The 21,101-nt window shown below is 40.2% G+C and overlaps 1 protein-coding gene across 1 annotated transcript; it reads left to right on the top strand.

Moving 5' to 3' along the window:
• The first annotated feature begins 778 nt into the window (after positions 1–778).
• LOC121955329 (sorting nexin-9-like) lies at positions 779–19,745 on the top strand. Its single transcript, XM_042503231.1, is given in 20 exon segments — positions 779–1,067; positions 3,617–3,703; positions 5,880–5,954; positions 7,717–7,839; positions 8,513–8,590; positions 10,348–10,510; positions 12,810–12,948; positions 13,421–13,505; positions 13,747–13,872; positions 13,989–14,106; positions 14,195–14,325; positions 14,424–14,527; positions 14,935–15,038; positions 15,220–15,297; positions 15,506–15,582; positions 16,577–16,666; positions 17,906–17,959; positions 17,961–18,021; positions 18,112–18,203; positions 18,310–19,745. Coding segments are annotated over 20 exon segments (1,845 nt in total). The 5' UTR covers positions 779–1,055; the 3' UTR covers positions 18,358–19,745.
• Positions 19,746–21,101: the final 1,356 nt, after the last annotated feature.

Raw genomic sequence — 21,101 nt, 5'->3', positions numbered from 1 at the left:
ATTTAATTTTCCCCCAGTGTTTATATATGATCACTGTGTTGCATTTTATTTTATTGCTGCCTTCTGCCTTGTTTGCTGCCTTGTTTTTATCTCCTGCTTTTCTGCAAACACTGTAACCTTTTCAAGAAAAATGAAGCTTATTATTATTATTATTATTATCATTATTACTATTACTATTTTAGACCTTGCTTTGTTATAGCACACTGAGCCCAGCAGAGGTCGACTTTAGCATTAGAAACAGCTCAGGGTCACTCCCTTCCAGCCGTTGAGCCAGCTGTGAACTGTCCACAACATTTTCAGTAAACACATCACAAGATTAAAATGTTAAACCGGAACTTTGCACATTGCTGGGGCTCAAAATAAAATCAGCAAAACCTAACTGAGTCGGAACCTCTGAGTTTTATTTTGGAAAATTGCCTACAAAAAAAAAAAAAAAAAAAAGCCTACAATGCATGACAGTTTGACGAATTTCTATTTCATATTGTTATCATTATTATTGTTATTATTATTATTATTATTATTATTATTATTACTACTCTTTACCGTTTCTTATACTGTAAAGATGTGGTCTAAAATGGTTATGAACGTTATCATAAAGTAATATTTTTGTGATTTTAAACATTTCCCATGTTAAAATGTACATAAATTATGTTTTTTCTTCCTTACATTTTATTTAGGGAAGCCAATTTGTAATTTCATATATATATATTGGCCATGTCTTGGAGGGCCATGTCGGACCAAGACTACCTTTCCGGTTTCTCTGCGCGGCGCAGGTCACTCCCTCCGTACTGACAGCAGCTCTACGCGGTTCAAACTTGCAGCCGCACTGAACCAAATAGTCTATCCATACCGTCTTTTTTCGTGTTTTTGAGTTTTTAAGTGACAAACTGTTTTTAAGGAATGCGTTAAAGTGTGCGTTGCGGCGGTTCTTCACCGGGAGGAATTACCCGTTTCGTCTTTTAGTTGAAAAGCAGCGGGGGAAATGTCCAGTTGAGGATTGGAAATCCTGAAAACCGCAGGGCCTGTTTTTGTAATGATTGATCAACGCTTCGACAATGGCGCTAAAGGCAAGTCTGACAACTTTTCTTCGTTGTTTTAACGTCAACATTAACGTGTATCGACTCCTCCAGTTTCCCCTGACAGCTGTATTTTTTACTAATAATGCGGGCTGTGGACTCGCAGGAGCTCACCCAGAGTTGTGGTTTCTTGCTTTTAGGTTTACAGTTCAATCGCTAAGCTACATATTAAGAGTCAAAACTATTTTAATAATCCGGTTAAGAAGCGTGTAATGGGCGTTTATGACGCATTTGTGTGCAGTTAATGTGACACGATTGTTTTTGCTATACATGGAAAATGTGCCTCATTAAGAAAGTGTCTTGTGACATTTTACTACCTTTCCAGTGCGGGTCATTCCTACCTCCGTGGAATGCTGGGAAATGTAGTCTTCAGCGCGTGTATGGTTTACTTCATTCAGTACACTATGTGAAAAGAGGGATGATCAATCCTCATCACAGACTACAGTGTGAAATGCAGGTAGTTTAAGTATTATTAAAACAATCATTTCAGGGACTGTTAGTGGTAATGGTATTAACATCTTATGAGTATTACTATTATAATGACAAGTATTAAATGGGCAGATTGAGGCTTATTTTGATGATAGTTTTGCAATTGTGGTTGTATATTCCTGCCGATTTAAATTTAAAAATCCCATCCAGAAAATAAATAGAAATTTGAAGAATAAGTTAAAAGTCTAGTCTCTGAAATCTATAAATCTATTGTTGATTAATCTGTTTCACAATCATTTGATAAATCATTTAGCCTATAAAATGTCCAAATAATGTAAAAAAAAAAATGCTGATCACAATTTCCAAGAGCACAAAGTGATGTCCTCAGATTGTATCTTTGTCCAACCAACAGTCCAAAACTAAATGACTCTTTGTTTTCTGTCATAAATGACAAGGAAAAGCTGCAAAATTCTCACAATTAAGAGACTAGCACAGACAAATGCTTGACATTTCTGCTTGAAGAAAATGGCTGAAACCATTCATTAATCATCGACCGATTTTCTTTTCATTGACCTGTTGATTAATCCACGAATCGTTGCAGCTTTATATGCAAATGTTCTTCATTTCAAAAGTGTTACTGCTTGACACAAGATGACTCCTGTTTGACTGAGAGCTGCATTTTCAGTGTATGTGCGCATTACACATTTCCACATTACAGTTGTTACAGTGGCATATTGGACCACAACTGGCTTCTAGATAAAAACATCCTTTTTGATGCACGTGTTAAAGTCACACTTAAGGAGATAACAGTGAAACTTGCCCCCTCCTGCAGATGAATGTGAAAACAGATTTCTAGCGTCAGTGTGTCAAAGGTCAAACATCAAAGTGAAGTAACAATAAAGCTGCACAATATACGCAAAAAAGAGATGGTATTGCAATTGCGATACGCGTTGCACTTTTAGTAGGAATGGTCATTTTTGCATTTCATTTTAGCTAAAAAATAATATAAAAATGATGCTGGCGGGATTTTTGCTGGGGTCTGTACCGAACAACATGTTCCCTTGTAGGCCAGGGCATCTCTGGTATGTTTTAACACAATTTACCTTTTTTCCAAAATTGCAGCCTCTGTGATTTGGATATTCCACTTTACCATTTCAATAATATTTCTATTAACTGTACAGCCCTAAGTCCCCAAGTTACATTTCCACCTTTTTGATTAGAGGGGGACTTTAAATTGAAGTAACAAATGTGCAAATCACATCATGCCATCAAACGAAGAAGATCTGGAGCCTCATTTTGCCAAGAAAACATCAAAACATAGAGAAACCGTTTTTAACAACATAAAAATAATAACCGAGGCTGTGTTCAGAAACATGCTTGACTCTTTCTCTTCTGTGTTTCCTGTTTCAAAAGATCGTCCAGCTTCCTTGACTCCAGGGAGGTGCAAAGCTAACACAAAAATAGACCTCTGTTCAGCCAAGAGCAAATAGCCTTGAATTCAATTCACTGGTTAATGAACACGTTAGTCAGACAGTATTGTTCACACATGGCATGCTGATTTTTTGTTGTTTGGAGAGGAACTGACAATCCGAGGTAATTTGGATAGTAAAACATATGAAAATAAAGAAGTGGGTAGGCCTAAAAAATCAGCCATGAAGTGAACTGTGAAATGCAAAGTCATATTTAAAATTGTTTTCACACTTTTATTTCTCACTGTTGTATTTATGTGTTGGGTGTGTGTGTGTGTGTGGTTGTGTGTGTGTGTGTCTGGGGTGAAGGGGGCAGGGCAGAGAAATGGATGTGGTTCAGTGTGAGAACAACTGCAGACTCCTGCAATAAACTGAACCAGGTAACATGATGGTTTTGGTATTGTTTTTGGTTGAAACTGGTGAGTTGCTGAGAGTCAGCAAAACACGTCTACAAGAACAAGTTTGTCCTGTTTCACTGCGCCCGAATTTAACTTCACAAGAGTTTAGATCCCGAGGGTAATTGTGGGTGTGTTGGTGTGTATATCCACGGAGACGTGAAAATATATGTTCACGTGCCATCTTTATGAAAGTGTTGATCAAACATGCACTAAGCCTTGTGTTTTTTCTCTTAATTGTGTTCAGGCACAAGTTTTATATGACTTCACTGCTGAGGCTGGAAACAACGAGCTGACGGTTAAAGAAGGCGAGACGCTTACCATCACCAATCAGGTAAATTATACCTGCATGCATCCGCCTTTCTTCTATCCATATCCACTCACAATGCTGTGCACATAAGTGCAGGATCTCAGTGTCTACTGCTTCTTTTTATTTTTGTTCGAGTTGTTTACATGAAGTTTAAATGCCTTTGGTTTTGTGGATGGTTCCTGTTTTATGTGCATCATGAAAAATGTGCATTCAGTTTGTTGTATTATGCCTCATCTGATTATTAAGAATGAATCTGGGCTTAAGTGTCTGTCACCAGTGACACTTGCAGAAGAAAAAAGACTAAAAATCAAATTTCTTTTACATTTTAAGTAAGGGTATTTTCTGCCTAAAAGTTTGGTATTAGCTAGCTATTATATACTGGAGCTCTGTGTGTTGTACCCTCATGTTAATGTTCATGAACTCTTCTGTAACTTTGCCATTCAAAGCAACAGTCCTACAAAGACCCAACTCACATGATCTCCGGTTGTATATAAATCAGGAGTGTCATTAACTCATACAGAGGAAGGAAACAAAGTGTACACATGATGTCATTGCAACCAGTCGCCAACAGTTCAAAGGTCACTCACTGTGTGCTGACCTACATAGTTTTCTAATCAAAGTCAGTCCTAAGCCAATCAGTACCTACTGTATCAGGAAAACAGACAGTTTTTTTTGCTCTCTAAATAAACTGACTGTGGAGGAATTTGTCCTGGGAGCTTTCAGTGTGTTTACAGATACTCATGTAACCTGGTTATTGTCAGCTTAATAAAATGCAAATGGAAGAGCTGGTGTCCTTAACTGCAAAAACAAATTGAGAGAAACAGAGTTAGAAAGCGGGTGGCACAGTGGCTTTGTTGTTAGCACTGTTGCCTCACAGCGAGAGGGTCCCTGGTTTAAATCCCAGTTGGACCAGGGTTCAGTCCAGGCGGGGGCCCTTCTGTGCGGAGTTTGCATGTTCTCCCCGTGTCTGCGTGGGTTCTCTCCGGGGTCTCCGGCTTCCTCCCACAGTCCTAAGACATGCAGCTCAGGTTGATTGGTGACTCTAAATTGCCATTAGGTGTGACTGTGAGTGTGTATGGTTGTCTGTCTATATGTGTCAGCCCTGCAATGGTCTGACGAACTGTCCAGGGTGTACCCCGCCTTACACCCGATGACAGCTGGGATTGGCTCCAGCCCCCCCTGCGACCCTTACAAGGACAAGCGGTTACAGAAAATGACTGACTGACAGAGTTAGAAAGCAACACAGCATCATTTTTATTCTGGAGAAAAGTGTATGTGCGCGTCAAATACTTCATTCAGTCTTTGAATGTACCGCTTTTGCAGCAGCTCAGCGGGATCAAATGGAACATCACTGCTTGTTGCAATGTGTCCATGTACAAAAGTAAATGAGATCCATGCATTTGAACTGAAAATTATGGGTTTTGGTTATTTTTGGCATCAGAACAGGGTTTGCTTTTTTCATTTTCACTGTCCTCTTGCTTTTAGAACAGCAACAAATAAGTGATTAGTTGTCAACTATTAAATTATTCGTCAACTCATTTGATAATCAACTAAGCATTTGAGCAATTTTTAAAGAAAAAAAGTCAAAATTTCAGCCTCTTCAATGTAAGTATCTTCTGGTTTCTTTTCTTGCCTATTACAGTAAATTGAATATCTTTGGGATGTAGACAAAGAAAGAATTTCGCGGGCGTCATCTTGGGCCATTTTATAGATCAAACACCTGATTGATTAATTAAGGAAATAACAATGAAAATTATTGTCAGATCACCACCTTAGAATAACAAGCTTCTGTCTGGTTTGAGTGGTTTTGACATTTTGAACTTCAAAGTTTTGTATTCCAAATAGAAATAATGATATTAATCTTTTTGTTTTCTAAATAAAAAGCCCAAAAATGCATATAACTTAAAAAAAACAACAAACCTCACACAGTAATAACAAGGCACCCCAGAATAAGAATATATGGATAACTCAGTTTTGACAAAAACTTCAGGTAGAACCTTATAATACTAAGGTGACGAGATGCAGCCCTACTTGCTATCACGCAACATTTTTCACATTTTAACATTTCCTTTTAATGGGATTTTTCCCAGCAGCCTGTTTTTTTGTGTGCATGTGATGCAGACACCTACTCTCTGCTGGCCTGAGCCAGTCCTGGGTGTTTAAGCTTACATGTTGTTTTTTGGGTCTCGCTGTATTTCAGAATATTGGAGGCGGCTGGATTGAAGCGCAGAACTCCAGAGGGGAGGTTGGTCTGGTGCCAGAAGACTACATCGAGGTAAGAAAGAAAGAAAGAAAGTCACTTAGTGTGTGATGGCGAATTCACACTAGAAATTTATGCAGCAAAGCCATCTGCTATCATGCTTTGAGGTCAGGATGCACAGTATGTACTATCTATATCATAGTACAAGCAAATATTTAACATTTAATCGTCCAAATGCCTCTGAGAGTTAAATCTTTGTTGTTATAGTCAAGGATATACTTCTGTGCTCTGCAGACTGTGCTGCTGCCTGAGACTAAAATCACGACAGGATGTGCCTCCTTCAGGGTTTTTGCTGATTAGGGTGTTTATGTGTGTCCAGTAACTCTGATCTCATCATGGGGATATGATTCACTCTGAAGACATGCACAGAGAGACACAGACTGTTTGATTAAAAGTCTGTGAAGTGTGTTTAACAGTTTAGCCTCACTCTAAACAACACTCTGTGCAGCATTTAACAATGCAGAGTCTGTGTGTACAAGGGAGATTGAAATTATCCGTCCGCTTTCCTTAGAAAACAAGCTCATGTGGACGTGTGTTTGTTTGACCTTAAGTTACCTCCCCAGCTGCCCCCAGACTGTTACGGATTTGTTTCCAAATCATAAAAAAAACTTATTGATGACAGTTGCATTTGTTGCATGTAACGTCAAATGAAAAACAGCAGGACAAAAGCTGTTTCTCAGGCAATACTTTCTATTTCTGTGGACCCTACTGGTAAAAATGAGATCTGCAAAAACAAAAGTTGAGCCACAAAAATAGCCGAAAGAGTTGAAGGGATAGTTCAGATCTTGTAAAGTGGGGTTGTATGAGGTGCTTATCTAAAGTCAGTGTATTACATATATTGGATGTCAGTCAGCACGCTGCAGTTAGGAGAAGCAGGAAGGAGCATTGTACTGCTGTGGAGGGGGGTTGGGGGGGCAGCAAAATGTATTTTCGCCCCCTAAAAAATCTATTTTAGTTTGAGTGTATGCTACATTTAGAATATTTTCACCCCTTTCCCTTGATGGAGATAGCCCTTTCAGACAGGGAAGCCCTGAAAAGCTTCATTTCTCCATCTATGCTCTCGTCACATCCATTAGACTCCATTGAACAAAAGCTTTAGCTCACAAAACACCGGAGCTGCTGGTCTACTGCAGCTGTGATCGGTTTGTTTATTTGTTTGTGTTATTGTGTGACTTTCATGAATCTGAATGAATCCTTTTAAATGCCAAAGTCACACAATAACACAAACAAAAAAAAAACCCTATTGTGGCTGTGGTCGACCAGCAGCTCCTGTATTCAGCAATGTTAAATCACTGTTTTTCTTAATGGAGTCTGGCTTTGTGGGTGACAGCAAAGTAAAGCATTGAAATATTCTAAATATAGCATACACTTATACTGATGGTTTCCTCGTCCACAGCGGTACATTGCCTAGTTTTCATGTTGGTACTCCTGCCTGCCGGCCCCCATCTACTGCGTGTAATACACTGACTATGGATAAGTGCCTCATACAGCCCCACCTCAAAAGATCTGAACTGTTCCTTTAAGTGTTGTATCTTCATATTGACTACCGGTAAAGCAAAGCTAAGTGTCACCAGCAAGTGCTATCTTTTTTTTTTGTTTTATAAACTGAGAAAAAGCCAAGTTTGCAAAGCCAGGGAATGCCAGGGAGACATGATCACATTACCACAGAAGAATGTACCTTTAAAAGTCATTAAAATCACACCGGAGTATCTGGATTTATTCACCTAAAGGAACTGTTTTCTGTCTCTCTCTCTGTCTTTCATCCTTTCATTTGTAGCTCGGCAAGTCTTTACCTATATTTCCAGCTGCAGCACCTATTCCAAGTGTAGGGAATGTTGCAGCTCCAGACCTGTCCATCTTTGATTCCTATGCTCCCACAGCAGCACCTGCACAAAACCAGGTAATGCACTCACCTAAGAAAGTATTGAATTCACACTGGTGTCATATCAAATGCCCGCCCTTTTTCTATTTACTGACCTTTTGTTGAAGTTGTAGATTCACATACAACCTTAACTTCTCTATATTCAGCAGCCCAAACCAGTGCAGGGGAAGTGGGCATAACCTACACATTACCATGAACAATGCCTCGGTGCTGTTTTGCATTTTCTCCCACAAAACTGTGTGATGGGGTGACGCTGAAGGTAAAGCAGAAAGCAGAAGTGAGCGATGACCGACTTTTTCTGACGTTTCAGCAGCCTGTGACATTCCCAGAGATGCAGAAGTGAGAGCAGCTGCTGTGGAAGATACTTACACCGCACTCATGTCATTTATAACTGACACGGATTTTAGCTCTAGTAAAATAGAACCAAGAGGAAATAAGTTCAGTTAAATCTTTTGTGCAGGGCTATCAGGAAGTTCCACAAGTATGAGCGTACTGCTGGATCAGTAGAAATTTGGGCAGAGTAAGTGGTTGAGTCAAGGCAGGAAATGTGTCAGCCATCGTCCTTCATGCTCTCTCTTTTCACCCACGCAAACGCATCCATATCCAGCATCACTTTAACCCATCCCACACTGAGTTTAAACCTTCACTGCTGCCGCTTTGTGATAATGTCACCTTTTTTTCCCCCCTCAAGGTGGATGCTGGGGGCTTAAGCCCCCAGCCGGACACCCCTGACACCCCAGTTTCCCCCTACCTTTCGTCCCCTGATGAGGTAACCGCCACTTAGGGGTGGTGGATGAGGCCAGTGGCATGAAACCAAGCCCACCACCCTCACCCATTCTCTGCCCCAAGCCCCCTCCGCTCTGATTGGTCTGCTTTGGCAAATTCCCCCTCCCACTCTACTGCCTGCAGACAGCATGATCTCACCCTCTCTGTGCACCTTGCACTGTAGTGCACACATTCACAAGTCACCAATCAACTCCCACACTCTTATTTTCAAATGTGTCAAAACTTGAAAAGCTCAAAAATCAGAGTCAGTGTATCTCACATATAATTGACTAATCACACCGGAAAATCACCACAGAACAGAAACATTTACCATGATGATCAACATTTCACAAATAGTATTCAAATTGTTATCAGTGCCCTTTTGACAGACTGTTGTATGGATTTGTATCTATTTATGTGCGATGAATGTGCTGCTAAATCTCCTAAAATGCGTCTGGGATGTTGTTTCTCATCTCACTGCTGTGTTCATTTGTCTCTGCAGCTTCTTGGTGAAACTGCTGGTTCATTAACAGAACTTCTCTGTATGTCAGTGTGCATGATGTGGTGTTATAAGTGGCCATGCACTAGTTCTGTGTTCAGGCTCAGGACTTCATCAGCAGACATCAAAGGAATACTTCACCCCCCAAATACCCATTTGTATATCAGTTACTCACTCAGTGTTACTTTGAATTTGTAAAGAAAACTTCAGTTTTTCTAGCATGCCTGTGGTGAACAAAGAATCCGAAAACTGAGAAATGTTTGAGTTGAAGTCACAGGGGTCACAACAGCAAATCTATATCAAAACATCTGTTTACAAACCCTCACAATTCATGAAGTGTTATCCAAGTCTCATTTATGATCAGTACCTTCGATACAAACAGCCCTGTCCGACTGAGCGGATCTTGAACTTAATTGTTCTTTCTTAACAGCCAGGTTCAGTTGGCCAGAACAGTAATTTTACCTTGCTGAACATGGGAGCTGCTGGTCTACCGCTGCATCAATCGATAGAATGTTTTTGTTATTGTGCTACTTTGGTAAAACTGAGCTAACTCTTTAAAACACATAAGTCACACAATAACACCAAGTAACCGAGGCATTTGTAGACCAACAGCTCCTGTGTTCAGTGAGGTAAAACTACTGTTTTTGTCAATGGAGTCTGGCTTTGCACACAGCGTAGATTAAATTTTACTTTTAGTTCAATTCTCCATCAGTGCTGACATGCGAGTGGATAAGTGAGGCTTGAATTATACTGCGCAAGTTGTGTGCAAGTTTGTAAAGTTTCTTCACAAAGTCAGTGTAACATGAAGTGAGTAATTGGTACACAAATGGTTATTTTTTTTTGGGGGGGGTGTCCTTCAAACACACTACACTCTATTGCATGCCTTTGCCCATGAGTTTTCATAGTGGTCCACACAATGTGTTGGTTCTGCAAGCACGGCATTTAGTTGCATTTTCAGCATGTAAGTACTTCAAAATGCACATTCAGCATTGTATGCAAGTGTCTTTTAAAATATGTATTATTTTGTATCATTTTGATAACTGCATGTGTTACCATTTATAAACTTCATTGTCACTGTCAAGTCTATTATCTTAACAGGTTCTCTGTCAGAGGCCGGGTCTGCGTCATGTGTTTGAGATAGCATGTTGTTTGAAGACGACTCGACTGGACTCTGTGCTCTCTCTTTCTATATATCCTCTCCCTTTCCATACGTGATCTGTTGTTCTTTTATCCCTCACATTTTCTCTTTGTGTCTCTTCCAGGCTAGTAACGGTAATGATCCCTGGTCGGTGTGGAACGCAGACCCTTCAGGGGGCTCCAACAACAACTGGGCGTCCAATCCAGAGGGCACCCAGACTGGGAAAAGTGCCGCTGACCCCTGGAGCTCCATATCACAGGGCCACCCTCAGGCTTACCAGGGCCCAGGTAAGAACAGCAACAATGTGTGGGCCTGTTAGAAACATGATATGTGTCAGTGCAGTAAAATTACTGCCTATGATCTTGTCCCACTCATGAATTATGGTTGTACTTAGACTAATCAGTGCTGCTAAACCTCATGACAATTTAAATCAGGACATAAAGACTGTGCAGCATTCTAAACGTCTCTGCTTTCTTTTCAAGTTATTATATGTTTGCTGTTTATTGTGTATCACAGGGATTTAATTTTATTTGATTGTAAGATTTCTAAAGTAGCAGACATGATGATCTGGAAATTGTGGTGCTTAAAACAGAGATTACAGAGACTGCACACCATCTTATTGTGGTTGCACGCATGGGAAGGTCACACACTGTTTTAATCGCTTGGCACCATCATCTTGTTGAACAGTTCAGCTTACTGTTTGCAGATAGTTTGCTTTTTAAACTGCCATTGTGGGAACAGAATGTACTATATGGCTGCAGTTGATGGGATTGCTCTGGAAAGCCAGGTCTTACTGCTGAACCCTCTGGATGTGTGAGCTTAACTCATCAAATAATCAAAGCTCATGATAATGAGCAACACTGCAACCCAGTCAGATTCTGTGTTCTTCATTTGTAACAGCCCAGCCTGTTGTCAGAATTAGCTTTTTTGGCAGGATTAAGGTTACAGTGCAAAACTGGCTTTAAGGTAGGACGTAGTCTTTCTGAATAAATGTTTGATTTTTTTTTTGTTACCACAATCCAGTTCTCTAGACATGTGTTAAAAGGTCTCTGTTTCAGAAGAGTAAGATAATCTGCAACTTTGTGTCTTAATCATATGACAGAAGATGAATTAAGAATAAGTATTTTTAAATGAGCTTGATGTTTTGCTTGTTTCCCTTATTTTTAATGTTGAAGAAAGACATTTTCTGTTCACCAGGGAGACTTAAAATCCATGTTTCACAAGGTGAAATATAGGCCAAGTAGTCCTGGCAAACAGTGCTTAAAATCAACTATCTCGGAGTACCAGATGGGCTTTGCATCAGAGAACAATATAAGAAAAATATTGTTTATGCTCAGGACAGGGTGCTGTTTCCCGTGCTTCATTGTAACCTGATACGAAGTCAAACAACCTTTAGAATATACAGAAAACCCTCTCTTTGATCCAGTGTGTATTATTTGCATTTCATTAAGATTTTAACAGATTTGGAGTTACTTAAACTCCCAGATGTGGTTCTGCTCAGTCGCCTCTCTATGGCCAGTCCCTCCACAGAGACGCTCCAGCATGTGGACAGTACAATCAAGCCATGACTCTGTTTTTGCCAGACTATGGAAAAGTTAGCCTCACTCATGACTCAGAAGAACAAATTGCTTGACCTGTTTTTTAAATTCTCCAGTTGTTATGGTAGAAATGGAACTGGGGAAAATAAATGGCAAGGACAAATATTAACAAACTTTTCCTTTCTTTCTCTCTTGCCAAAGACATCTACCCGTATCCTTACCTTATCGATTACACAGGTATCCCTTGCATCGCCTGCTGGAAGCTTTTTCCACTTTTTCGTGTGTGGGGAGTTTCCAGCAAATAGATTTTGGAAATTACTTAGTCTCTAAAGCATGTGTGTGAAGCATTTGATTTGTTCCCTGATATTAACTTTGTATTAACTTTTATGTGATGTGGAAATGTGCTAGTTGTGACTGACCGGAGCAGTGTAACTGGTTTACAGTGTACATCCGATAACATGCCATGTATTTGTGAGCTTAAAGCGAAAACTTTGAGAGCTTTTTGACTTCTGTTATGATCTGTGTTTCAATGAGTGTCAAAATGTCTCACAGTCACAGCATGCTTGCCCTGCAGCAGAATATATAGGCGAGCGCTGCATGCCTTCAAACTTGTGCATTTGTTACCTGAGGAAAAAAACTTTATAATCTAATGTTTAGGGCCACAGAGTTGGTATTTTTTTTTCTCACATATGAAATAAGAACAGGAATCATATAAAAATATTCTTTCCTTTCATCTAGATAATATAAATCAGACTCATGTTTTCACATGTAGTTGTCTCTCTTTCCAAAATCACAGCAATAAATAATGGGAACAATTAAGAATTGGTTTAATTCATCGATTTAAAATTCTTTTAATGTCTGTCTCCACTAGTTGTTAATTTATATAAAAGAGCAAAAGCTGCTGTTTGTATCAGTTTATCTTCCCCAGCAGCTATTTATATTTGACACAAACATTTTCACACGTTGCACAGTGCCTTGTTGAGCACAATATGTACTTTCTGAGCCTGTGATTTTAAACACAACAACATGTGCATGTATCTTTGCTCAGGAGCGGAGGATGATGAGTGGGATGATGAGTGGGATGACATGAAGTCCACCGGAGGTTACGCCGAGTCAGAATCAGGAGACAGCGGAGCAATACAGAGAGGGGGAGCTCATGCAACTTCTATGAAAATCTCCCTCAACAAGTAAGATTTGAATTATTGAGTTTTGTAGAAAAATAGAACAATTATGGTTCTAAAAATTGTGTCAAGCACTGGGTATGACAAAACACATCACTGTCTGCAGAGGAAAAAAATAACAAAAATACTTGGATTTAAATTATTATATTGAGCTGAACTGAGAAAAGCTGTTTTTTTTCCCCTAAGAGTTTAAAAACCTGCATGTTTACTTTTATTGTTACTAGAAAGTATTCATCTTTGTTAGCGCATTGCTGCATATCTTGGTGTGTTACCACCACTTCTGCTAATACAGATAAAAAAACTTCACTGGAAACCTTTCATGATGGTTAAAAAATTATATTTGACTCCTAAAGCCCCCCAGAAAGCTGCCTGTAGCAAAAAGTATCAAAAAAAGTGTCCTGACTTGTCCTCCCGATGATGAAGTTAAAGAGAGTGAAAAGGATCATCGCTTATCAAACTTCTCTCTGTCTTTGAGCAGGTTTCCTGGTTTCTCCAAGTCTGGACCAGAGCTCTACCTCCTATGCAAGCAGCTTGCGAAAGGCAAAGAGAAGCTGCCAATCTATGTAGGTTATCTCCAAATAACCATTAATATTGTTTGAAGATAATCATCACGTCTTTACTTGTTACATCAGTGATCGTGATGCAGCCATTTCACCTATCTAACTGAACTGAATACAAAATACTGTTAGATGTACATTATTTTCACAAATATTACAAGTTCCTATTTTTGCCGTATAAATCTATGTTTAATTGCAATAAAATGCAGAGCATTAGGTTTCTCAACCTTATATTTATTATGCAAAGGTTGGAGAAGTTGGTCCAGTGTGGTTTTACCCAGAAACACAGCTGGACTGTGTGGTGGCTGATCCCAAGAAAGGCTCAAAGATGTACGGCCTCAAGAGCTACATCGAGTACCAAATCACACCCAACGTAAGTGTCTAGAAGCATTTAACCATTTTCTTGTCATATTCAGGAAAATAAATATAACAAAATGTGGTTTCTCTATTATTACTCAGTGTCTCTAACTCTGTGTTATTGGTTTTTAGACCACAAATAGACCAGTAAATCACAGATACAAGCACTTTGATTGGCTGTATGAGAGGCTGCTGGAAAAATTTGGCTCAGCCATCCCCATCCCCTCTTTACCAGACAAGCAGGTGACAGGTAAGTGCCTGACAGTCTATCCAAGACATAAAAGAGATGATGACCACATAATAATATTTTTTTCTGTGTGTCCTCCTCTCTGTTCCAGGGCGATTTGAGGAAGAGTTTATTAAGATGCGTATGGAGCGATTGCAGGGCTGGATGACCAGGATGTGCAGGCACCCGGTTATTTCCAGCAGTGAAGTATTCCAGACTTTCCTCACCTACAAGGACGAGAAGGTTCGCTTCACTTCTTCTCCGTCTCCCCTTATAAATGAAGCATTAGAAAGTCCTGATTTTATTACTGCTTAATTAAAATGAGTCATTCATTGGTACAGGACTGGAAGACGGGGAAGAGAAAAGCAGAGAAGGACGAGACAGTGGGAGTGATGATCTTTTCCACGATAGAGCCCGAAGCTGCGGATCTGGATCCCGTAGAAGTGTGAGTTTTATCAAACTTAATTCTAAACTGTCTGAAAAGAAAAACTTACTCAAAAAGTACCAACATTAAAGCAACTTTCTGTTGCTGGTAAGACAGAGTGCAGCCTGTCTCTGGGGTCTCCTGAGCTGCCATCAGCTCTCCTCCCAGCAAAGTCACAAAAAAATCAATGTATGTCAAACACTGTACATTTCATTAATAGCTACACACAGCCACACACAGCAAGGGCTGTGAACAAACGTTGGATTTTCTTTGAGCGCACAGAGAACAGACAGCTAGTGGAACATGAGGAGTATATATTAGCTGAATTTGACAAAAAATGAACTGGATTAGAGTCACAGACTCCACCTTTAATTGTTTGTACACCTGCTTGTATTTTATTGTTTGTGAAACGTGTCCCGTGTCCACAGGGAGCAGAAATGTGAGCAGTTCAGCAGGTTCACTAAAGCCATGGATGACGGGGTGAAGGAAATCCTCACAGTGGGCAACGAGCACTGGAAGAGATGTACAGGCCGTACGTACACACTGCGCTGACACTGACTAAATGTTTCCCACACACAGGCCACACCTTCACTGTGTGCAGTAATTACTGTTTCTATTGAAGAATGAGTCATTGGGTCGAGTATTTTGTCAATATGAGACAAAAATCATTTACACTGTGTGTGTGCGTCTGTTTCATTTCCTCCCCTCCGTAGCTTTGCCAAAAGAATACCAGAGAATCGGCAAAGCCTTCCAAAATCTCTCCTCCGTCTTCATCAGCAGTGGATACCAAGGTACAACAATAAACACAAATATGACATCAAATGTTGATTTGAGTGACACCCTCAAAATGTCAACACGTGCAATCATCAGAGTGGTTGCAGAAGTGGATGTAATTAACTCTGCAGTCATTCATTATGTGAAAGTTGTTTTTTTTTTTTTTAAACAAATTGGTACACAGATACACGGTGATGACAAAATTTAACCCCTTCTCTGCTGTAGGCGAGTCAACCCTGACTGACGCCATGACCGCAGCAGGAAAGACATACGAGGAAATAGCTCAGATGGTGGCAGAACAGGTAGGTATAGCCAAAAATACTTTTTTATGTTTCCTTTTTATGTTTTTATTTGCACTGAGTTTATTTTAGACTCATTTATCAACAACATTGTTTAGTATTCACTCTCAATAATCATAATATCTCACAGCGTCCGTGAACATTTCCTGCTTGCTGTCAGTGTTTACATCCTAGTTGTGGCGTTTTTACGACCCCTTTAACCCAGCATCCTGTTCACAAAGTCTGTATTTGTAAAAGAGGAAGCCCAAGCCATGGGCAAAATTATCTCTAGTATTTCCTAAATCTTGTTTTGACCTACAATGTGTGGCTTTTTCTGATAGTTCTGCGTAGTCTGACTAGTACGGTGTGTAATAAAATCAAATTTTGGCCTTTTATGATGTCCTAGCAGCTGCCAGAGGGAGGATTCATCTGGTAAGCTTATTACTACAGTGCTACTGTAGTGTTGTTGCCTTTAGTAGAAGAAAGTAGAAGGTAGATTCATTGGTCATTTTTTAAACAAAGTTTAAAAAACGAAATTAGATATGTCTGTGATAGTTTGGACATGGATTCATCGCAACAGCCCAAGGTCTAAAACATCAGTGTATCTTCTGCATTAAGGCTGCAGACAGCTTTCCTTTCAAGAGGGTTCAAGGATAGGCAAAAAATGTAGGTGTTGAATTTTATATACATATAGCCAGATGTGCTTCAGGATATTTGGATAAATATTATTGCCTCCTCTTTGACTGTACATGTTTTTTATTTTAGTAATATAGCAACTCTTTGTTGTACTGTCTGCTGGTCGCTGAATCCGTGGTCCCTTAATGAAAATCTGCATTATTATAAACTTGAATCACCCCTCCTTTAGGCAGTTAGGCTGCTGTGTTAAAATTAAACTCCTGTGACGTCACATTTCCCCGTGTTTTGTCTTATCACTTTCAGAACTGTGTTATTTCCTGTTTTTGCTTTTTTAGTTTAACATTTATCTGTTTTTGTCTATCAATCTTTGCTCTTGTTACAGCCCAAAAAAGACCTCCACTTCGTCATGGAGACCAACAATGAATATAAAGGCCTTCTGGGATGCTTTCCGGACACCATTGGAGTCCACAAGGTACAGTGGGAAAAGATACACAGGAGCTTTATCATATATATGTGTGTGTATATATGTGTGTGTGTGTGTGTGTGTGTGGGTGTGTGTGTGTGTGTGTATGTGTATATGTACACCCTAAACTGAAGTTGTGAAGGCAGTTTCTTTCAGAGGCATGTGGTTCTGCAGTCGGAGCTGGTTGCATCACCTTTTTAAAAGTCCCCTCCAGACAAGAGACTGGAAAAAGAGACTGGAAAGAGATCTACTCTTTCTCTGTCATTGATAAATTCCATATCTAGCCTCTGCTCTGCTCACCACAGCTGCTTTTTTTTAAAGACTATTTTCTTTGGCTTTTTGCCTTTATTGGAGCGAGGAAAGTGTGAAAGGGGGAGAGAGAGAGGGGATGACATACAGAATAGGGTGGAGGTCAGAATTGAACATATAGGTTGGACATAGCCTCTGTACTCTGGGTGCTCGCTCTACCAGCTAAGCTACTGGGCGTCCCACCACCACCACTGCTGCTTGTGTTAGGTTTCATTCTGCGCTCTCTCCAGCGTTGCCATGGCGCTATTTGGGCCAGACCAGTGACCTGTTTACTGATAAAAGAGCAGTGTGCATCAAGATGGCTAGTGTTAGTGTTAGGACAAACATTGGAGAGATTCGGCCATAAATATTTGAGCCTCAGTGACACCCAGACTCAGATGAGGAGGCTGTTCTGCACCAACAACTAGCAGAAACATCAGAAGTGTAGTTAGCATCTTGTGTTTATGGCGCTTGTAAACTTGTAGGCTAACTGGCAGTGGCTGATGCAGAGTTAGTGGTTGTGATACATTATCTGCTCATTGGGGTTTCTGGTAGATAGTGGAAGGAACCTCCAAGATTCGGTTTACATCCTGAAGCTGCTCACTCTACCATGTTTTTGCTTTCAAAACTTTCACAATGTTAATGCAAACTTTCGCTCTCTGTACTAACATTTCCGCTCTGTGCTGGAGGATTCAGGTTTCTTTGTCGGTGTTGTGTCGAATTTTGTTCCCTCATTGAATTGGGGAAAACTATTGGCTTTAGTATTAGTGACGTACTAGCTTGCCCTGCATATGTTTGAATTTCAGATTTTAGGGAAGTATATAGACTTTGCCCCCCTTCAGTGACAAACTTTGCACAGATACAAGTCCGTTTTTAAAGTGGAGGGGGACTTTAGATGCTTTTACCTAATCTGGATTAGATAAAAACATTTTTTTTTTTGCTTCTTTTTAAATCTTGCAGGCAGCCATAGAAAAGGTGAAGGAGGCTGACAAGCTGGTTGCCACCAGTAAAATTTTCCCCTCAGGACAAAGTCACCATGGCGAAGCGAGTCAGCACCATGTCGTACGCATTACAAGGTAACACGCTTATTAGGACACACAGAAGTGTTGGAGTTTATCGTAACATGAAATCTGATTCAAGTGTTGTTCCCATCTTATCTCCCACAGCTGAGATGAACCACTTCCATAGCAACCGTATCTATGACTACAACAGGGTCATGCAGTTGTACTTGGAAGAGCAAGTCAAGTTTTACGAGACGGTAAGGGCATTTTTATCGACCATCTATCACAGTAAATTGCAGTCTGTTGCCTTATTGCTTGGGGATAAGTTGTGCTCACAAGTTTTTTCTTCTTTTGTATCTACAGATTGCTGCAAAGTTGAGACAAGCACACAGTCAGTTCACTACAATGTGAAAGCAACGACCTTCAGTCTCGCACTACAAGACAAGAAGAGTTAAACCAGCTCGACATCCAAAATATTCTTGCTTCCATTGCGTTCTTTCCTCTCTCTTTAATTTAAATTTCACTTCTCTCTTTCTCTCACTCTCACCTCTTTCCCTTCCTTTGCTGCTCGTGCAAATAGTCCGAGCTCACCGTGTTACTTTAACCCGCCGCTCTCAGACGTCTACGAACAGTTAAAGAGAATTTACAGCAGCTGAAAAGGCTTTGCAGTTTTTTTAAGGAGCAGCAATGAAAGCTGAACAAGGCACACTCATTACGCACACCCTTCCCTTTGCCCGAGGTCTGCAGCTTGTGACACAGGAAGTAAACGCCATGAATTGCCACATTGCATGAGTCAAACCCAGAGTTTCTCTAATGTGATGCAAGTTTTGTACAGCTATAGGTGCCAACATGCCTCTGCTCACATTTCATCTACTTATTTTAAAGCAATACTCTGCAGTTTTTCTTTTTTCCATGGTAAAAATGGTGAAGGAATGGATTTATGTGTATTGAAACCGAGAAACCAAAGCCATCCTCCTCTCTGTCAAAAGCAGGGGGGTCGATTTCTGAATGCAACATTGGCAACAAATCAGAGCTTTACTGTCTTTTTCCTCAGCCAATATTTTGATTATGTTGCTACTCATTCGTAGTTTTAACCAGTCCCTCCAGGAATTTGCAGGCTGATTTTGGGATTGTTGCAGCACGAAATGCTGATATCATGGCAGCTTTTCTACAAAAATTGCAAAGCATGTTTTGATGTTGAAAGGCGTTGTTTTTTTTCTTTTCTTTTTTCGGCAATGAAATTGCAGGGCAAATGAATATTGCCAAAATAGTTGTGATGCTGTCTTGTATTTGAAGCCTATTATTATGAGCATGTACCACAGATTTAAAATCTATTTTTTGATGGTGAGGGCGTGGGGGGTGCAACAGCTGATTGCTGATGATCAGCTGTTGCTGCCTTTTGAAGAAGCACTAAAGGTCTGTCTCAGGCGCTCCTCCTGTTCTCTCTACCCAGTTAGCACGAGCTTACATAGCAGCAGCGCCTAACATGCCATACAGAGCCGTTAACGAGTCCAAACAAACTGACACCGAAATGGTTAAACTCTGTTGTTTAACACGTTAAAAACTGTGGGTAACATTAGCTGCGTGATGCCAACCGTTAGAATTTGCATCAGTAGTTGCGATCGCAACGTCCTGGAGGGACTGGTTAAAGGAGCAGAGTGTAGGTTTTAGTGGCATCTAGCAGTGGGGATTGCAACCAGCATGTGCTAAGTGTGAACTGCTGGTTAAATTTCCTTCAGTGTTCATCATTGAGGAGTTTTTTTTTTTTTTTTACCAGGAGCTGAATGATCTGCTGAGGTGTCTGCTTCTCCAAAACAAATGTACCTGCTGATTTTAATGGTAAAAACACTGAATGAAGTGGTTTCATGTTAAAAATCAGCGTTTTTTTCTGAAGCTGTTTGGCTCATTGCTGACCGGGCTGCTAACTACAATGGCTGACGCAAACATGCACATGGCCGTTTCGAGAGCCAGTTACTTGGTTTGTCCCTTTTTGGTTAATGTAGACAATGGTGGACTCTGAGGAAGAGCACCCACTCCCTATGTGGATATAAACAGCTCTTTTTAATGCAATGAAAAACATGACAATTCTTATTGTCAGGTGATTATACCCTAAAGAAGACACATATATTATATTATATTCCATTCATTCATGCCGACACATCCCTGTAATTCCTGTGCACTCGACCTTTAATATTTGTCCTAACATCTTTGGTAAAAGCAGTAGAGCAATCCTTTTATAAATCCAAGTGTTGTCAAAGGCAGAGTGTGTCCTCTGTATGTCCACTGCTGGCAGTCCCTAGCCCCCCCTTCACTCTGCACTTCCTCAAAAGCTAACAGGAAGCTCCACCTCCTTCCTGTCTTGCCCCTTTGAGGAAAATAGAAATGGTGGACTGAGTTGCCCCCCCAGCCTGCGAACCGTGACACTGCAGTTTACATTTCTGGAGAGATAACAAAAATAGGGGATGATTGATAGTCAAGCTGGGGTTCAACTATTGCCTCCCTCCTTCTCTTTCCTGGTTTTTTCTGAAGAATATTTGTCCTTTTTTGTTCAGATTATGGTGTTTTATATGAAGGTGTGGGGGAACAGCAATATGAGCTGTAAGAATCTGTACTATTAGAAGAGTTCAGGATGGAGCCACGGATTTTGTCACGTATGCAGTTTTGCTTTTCACTGCCCAGTTTTCAATCAGTCTCTAATCTTGTTCACTCTTTTTCTTATCTCTTGATACATGAAAAATATACATATATATATATATATAAATATATATAAATATATATATTCTATCTGACCTATCAGGTGCTTCTTGTCATTGAGATACTATTTTATGTATAGGAGTATTTTCAATACAGTGTAACTCAAAGAGGAGCAAAAATTCTGTTTGATTTATTAAACAATGATTTGTACTCATCGCGACTTTGTTTCTTTGTGTGTTTGAAAGAAACCTTGTCTGGTTCTCTGCGTGGTTTCAGAGTGCACAACACACAACGCACTCTCCGACTCACTCACAGTAAAGCCCTTATTCGCTTCGGCAGATTCTTGCGTAGAGATGGAGAGGAATGAGAATGAGTCGGCAGCCTGTGCAGAGGGTCAAAGAGTGTGTTTGTGCAGTCCTGTAGTGGAGGAAGTGAAAGAGCCCTTTTACCCCAAATGCAGC

Source organism: Plectropomus leopardus, chromosome 16 (genome assembly GCF_008729295.1).
Source record: "Plectropomus leopardus isolate mb chromosome 16, YSFRI_Pleo_2.0, whole genome shotgun sequence".
Lineage (NCBI taxonomy): Eukaryota > Metazoa > Chordata > Actinopteri > Perciformes > Serranidae > Plectropomus > Plectropomus leopardus.
This window is presented reverse-complemented; position numbering and strand designations above follow the sequence as displayed.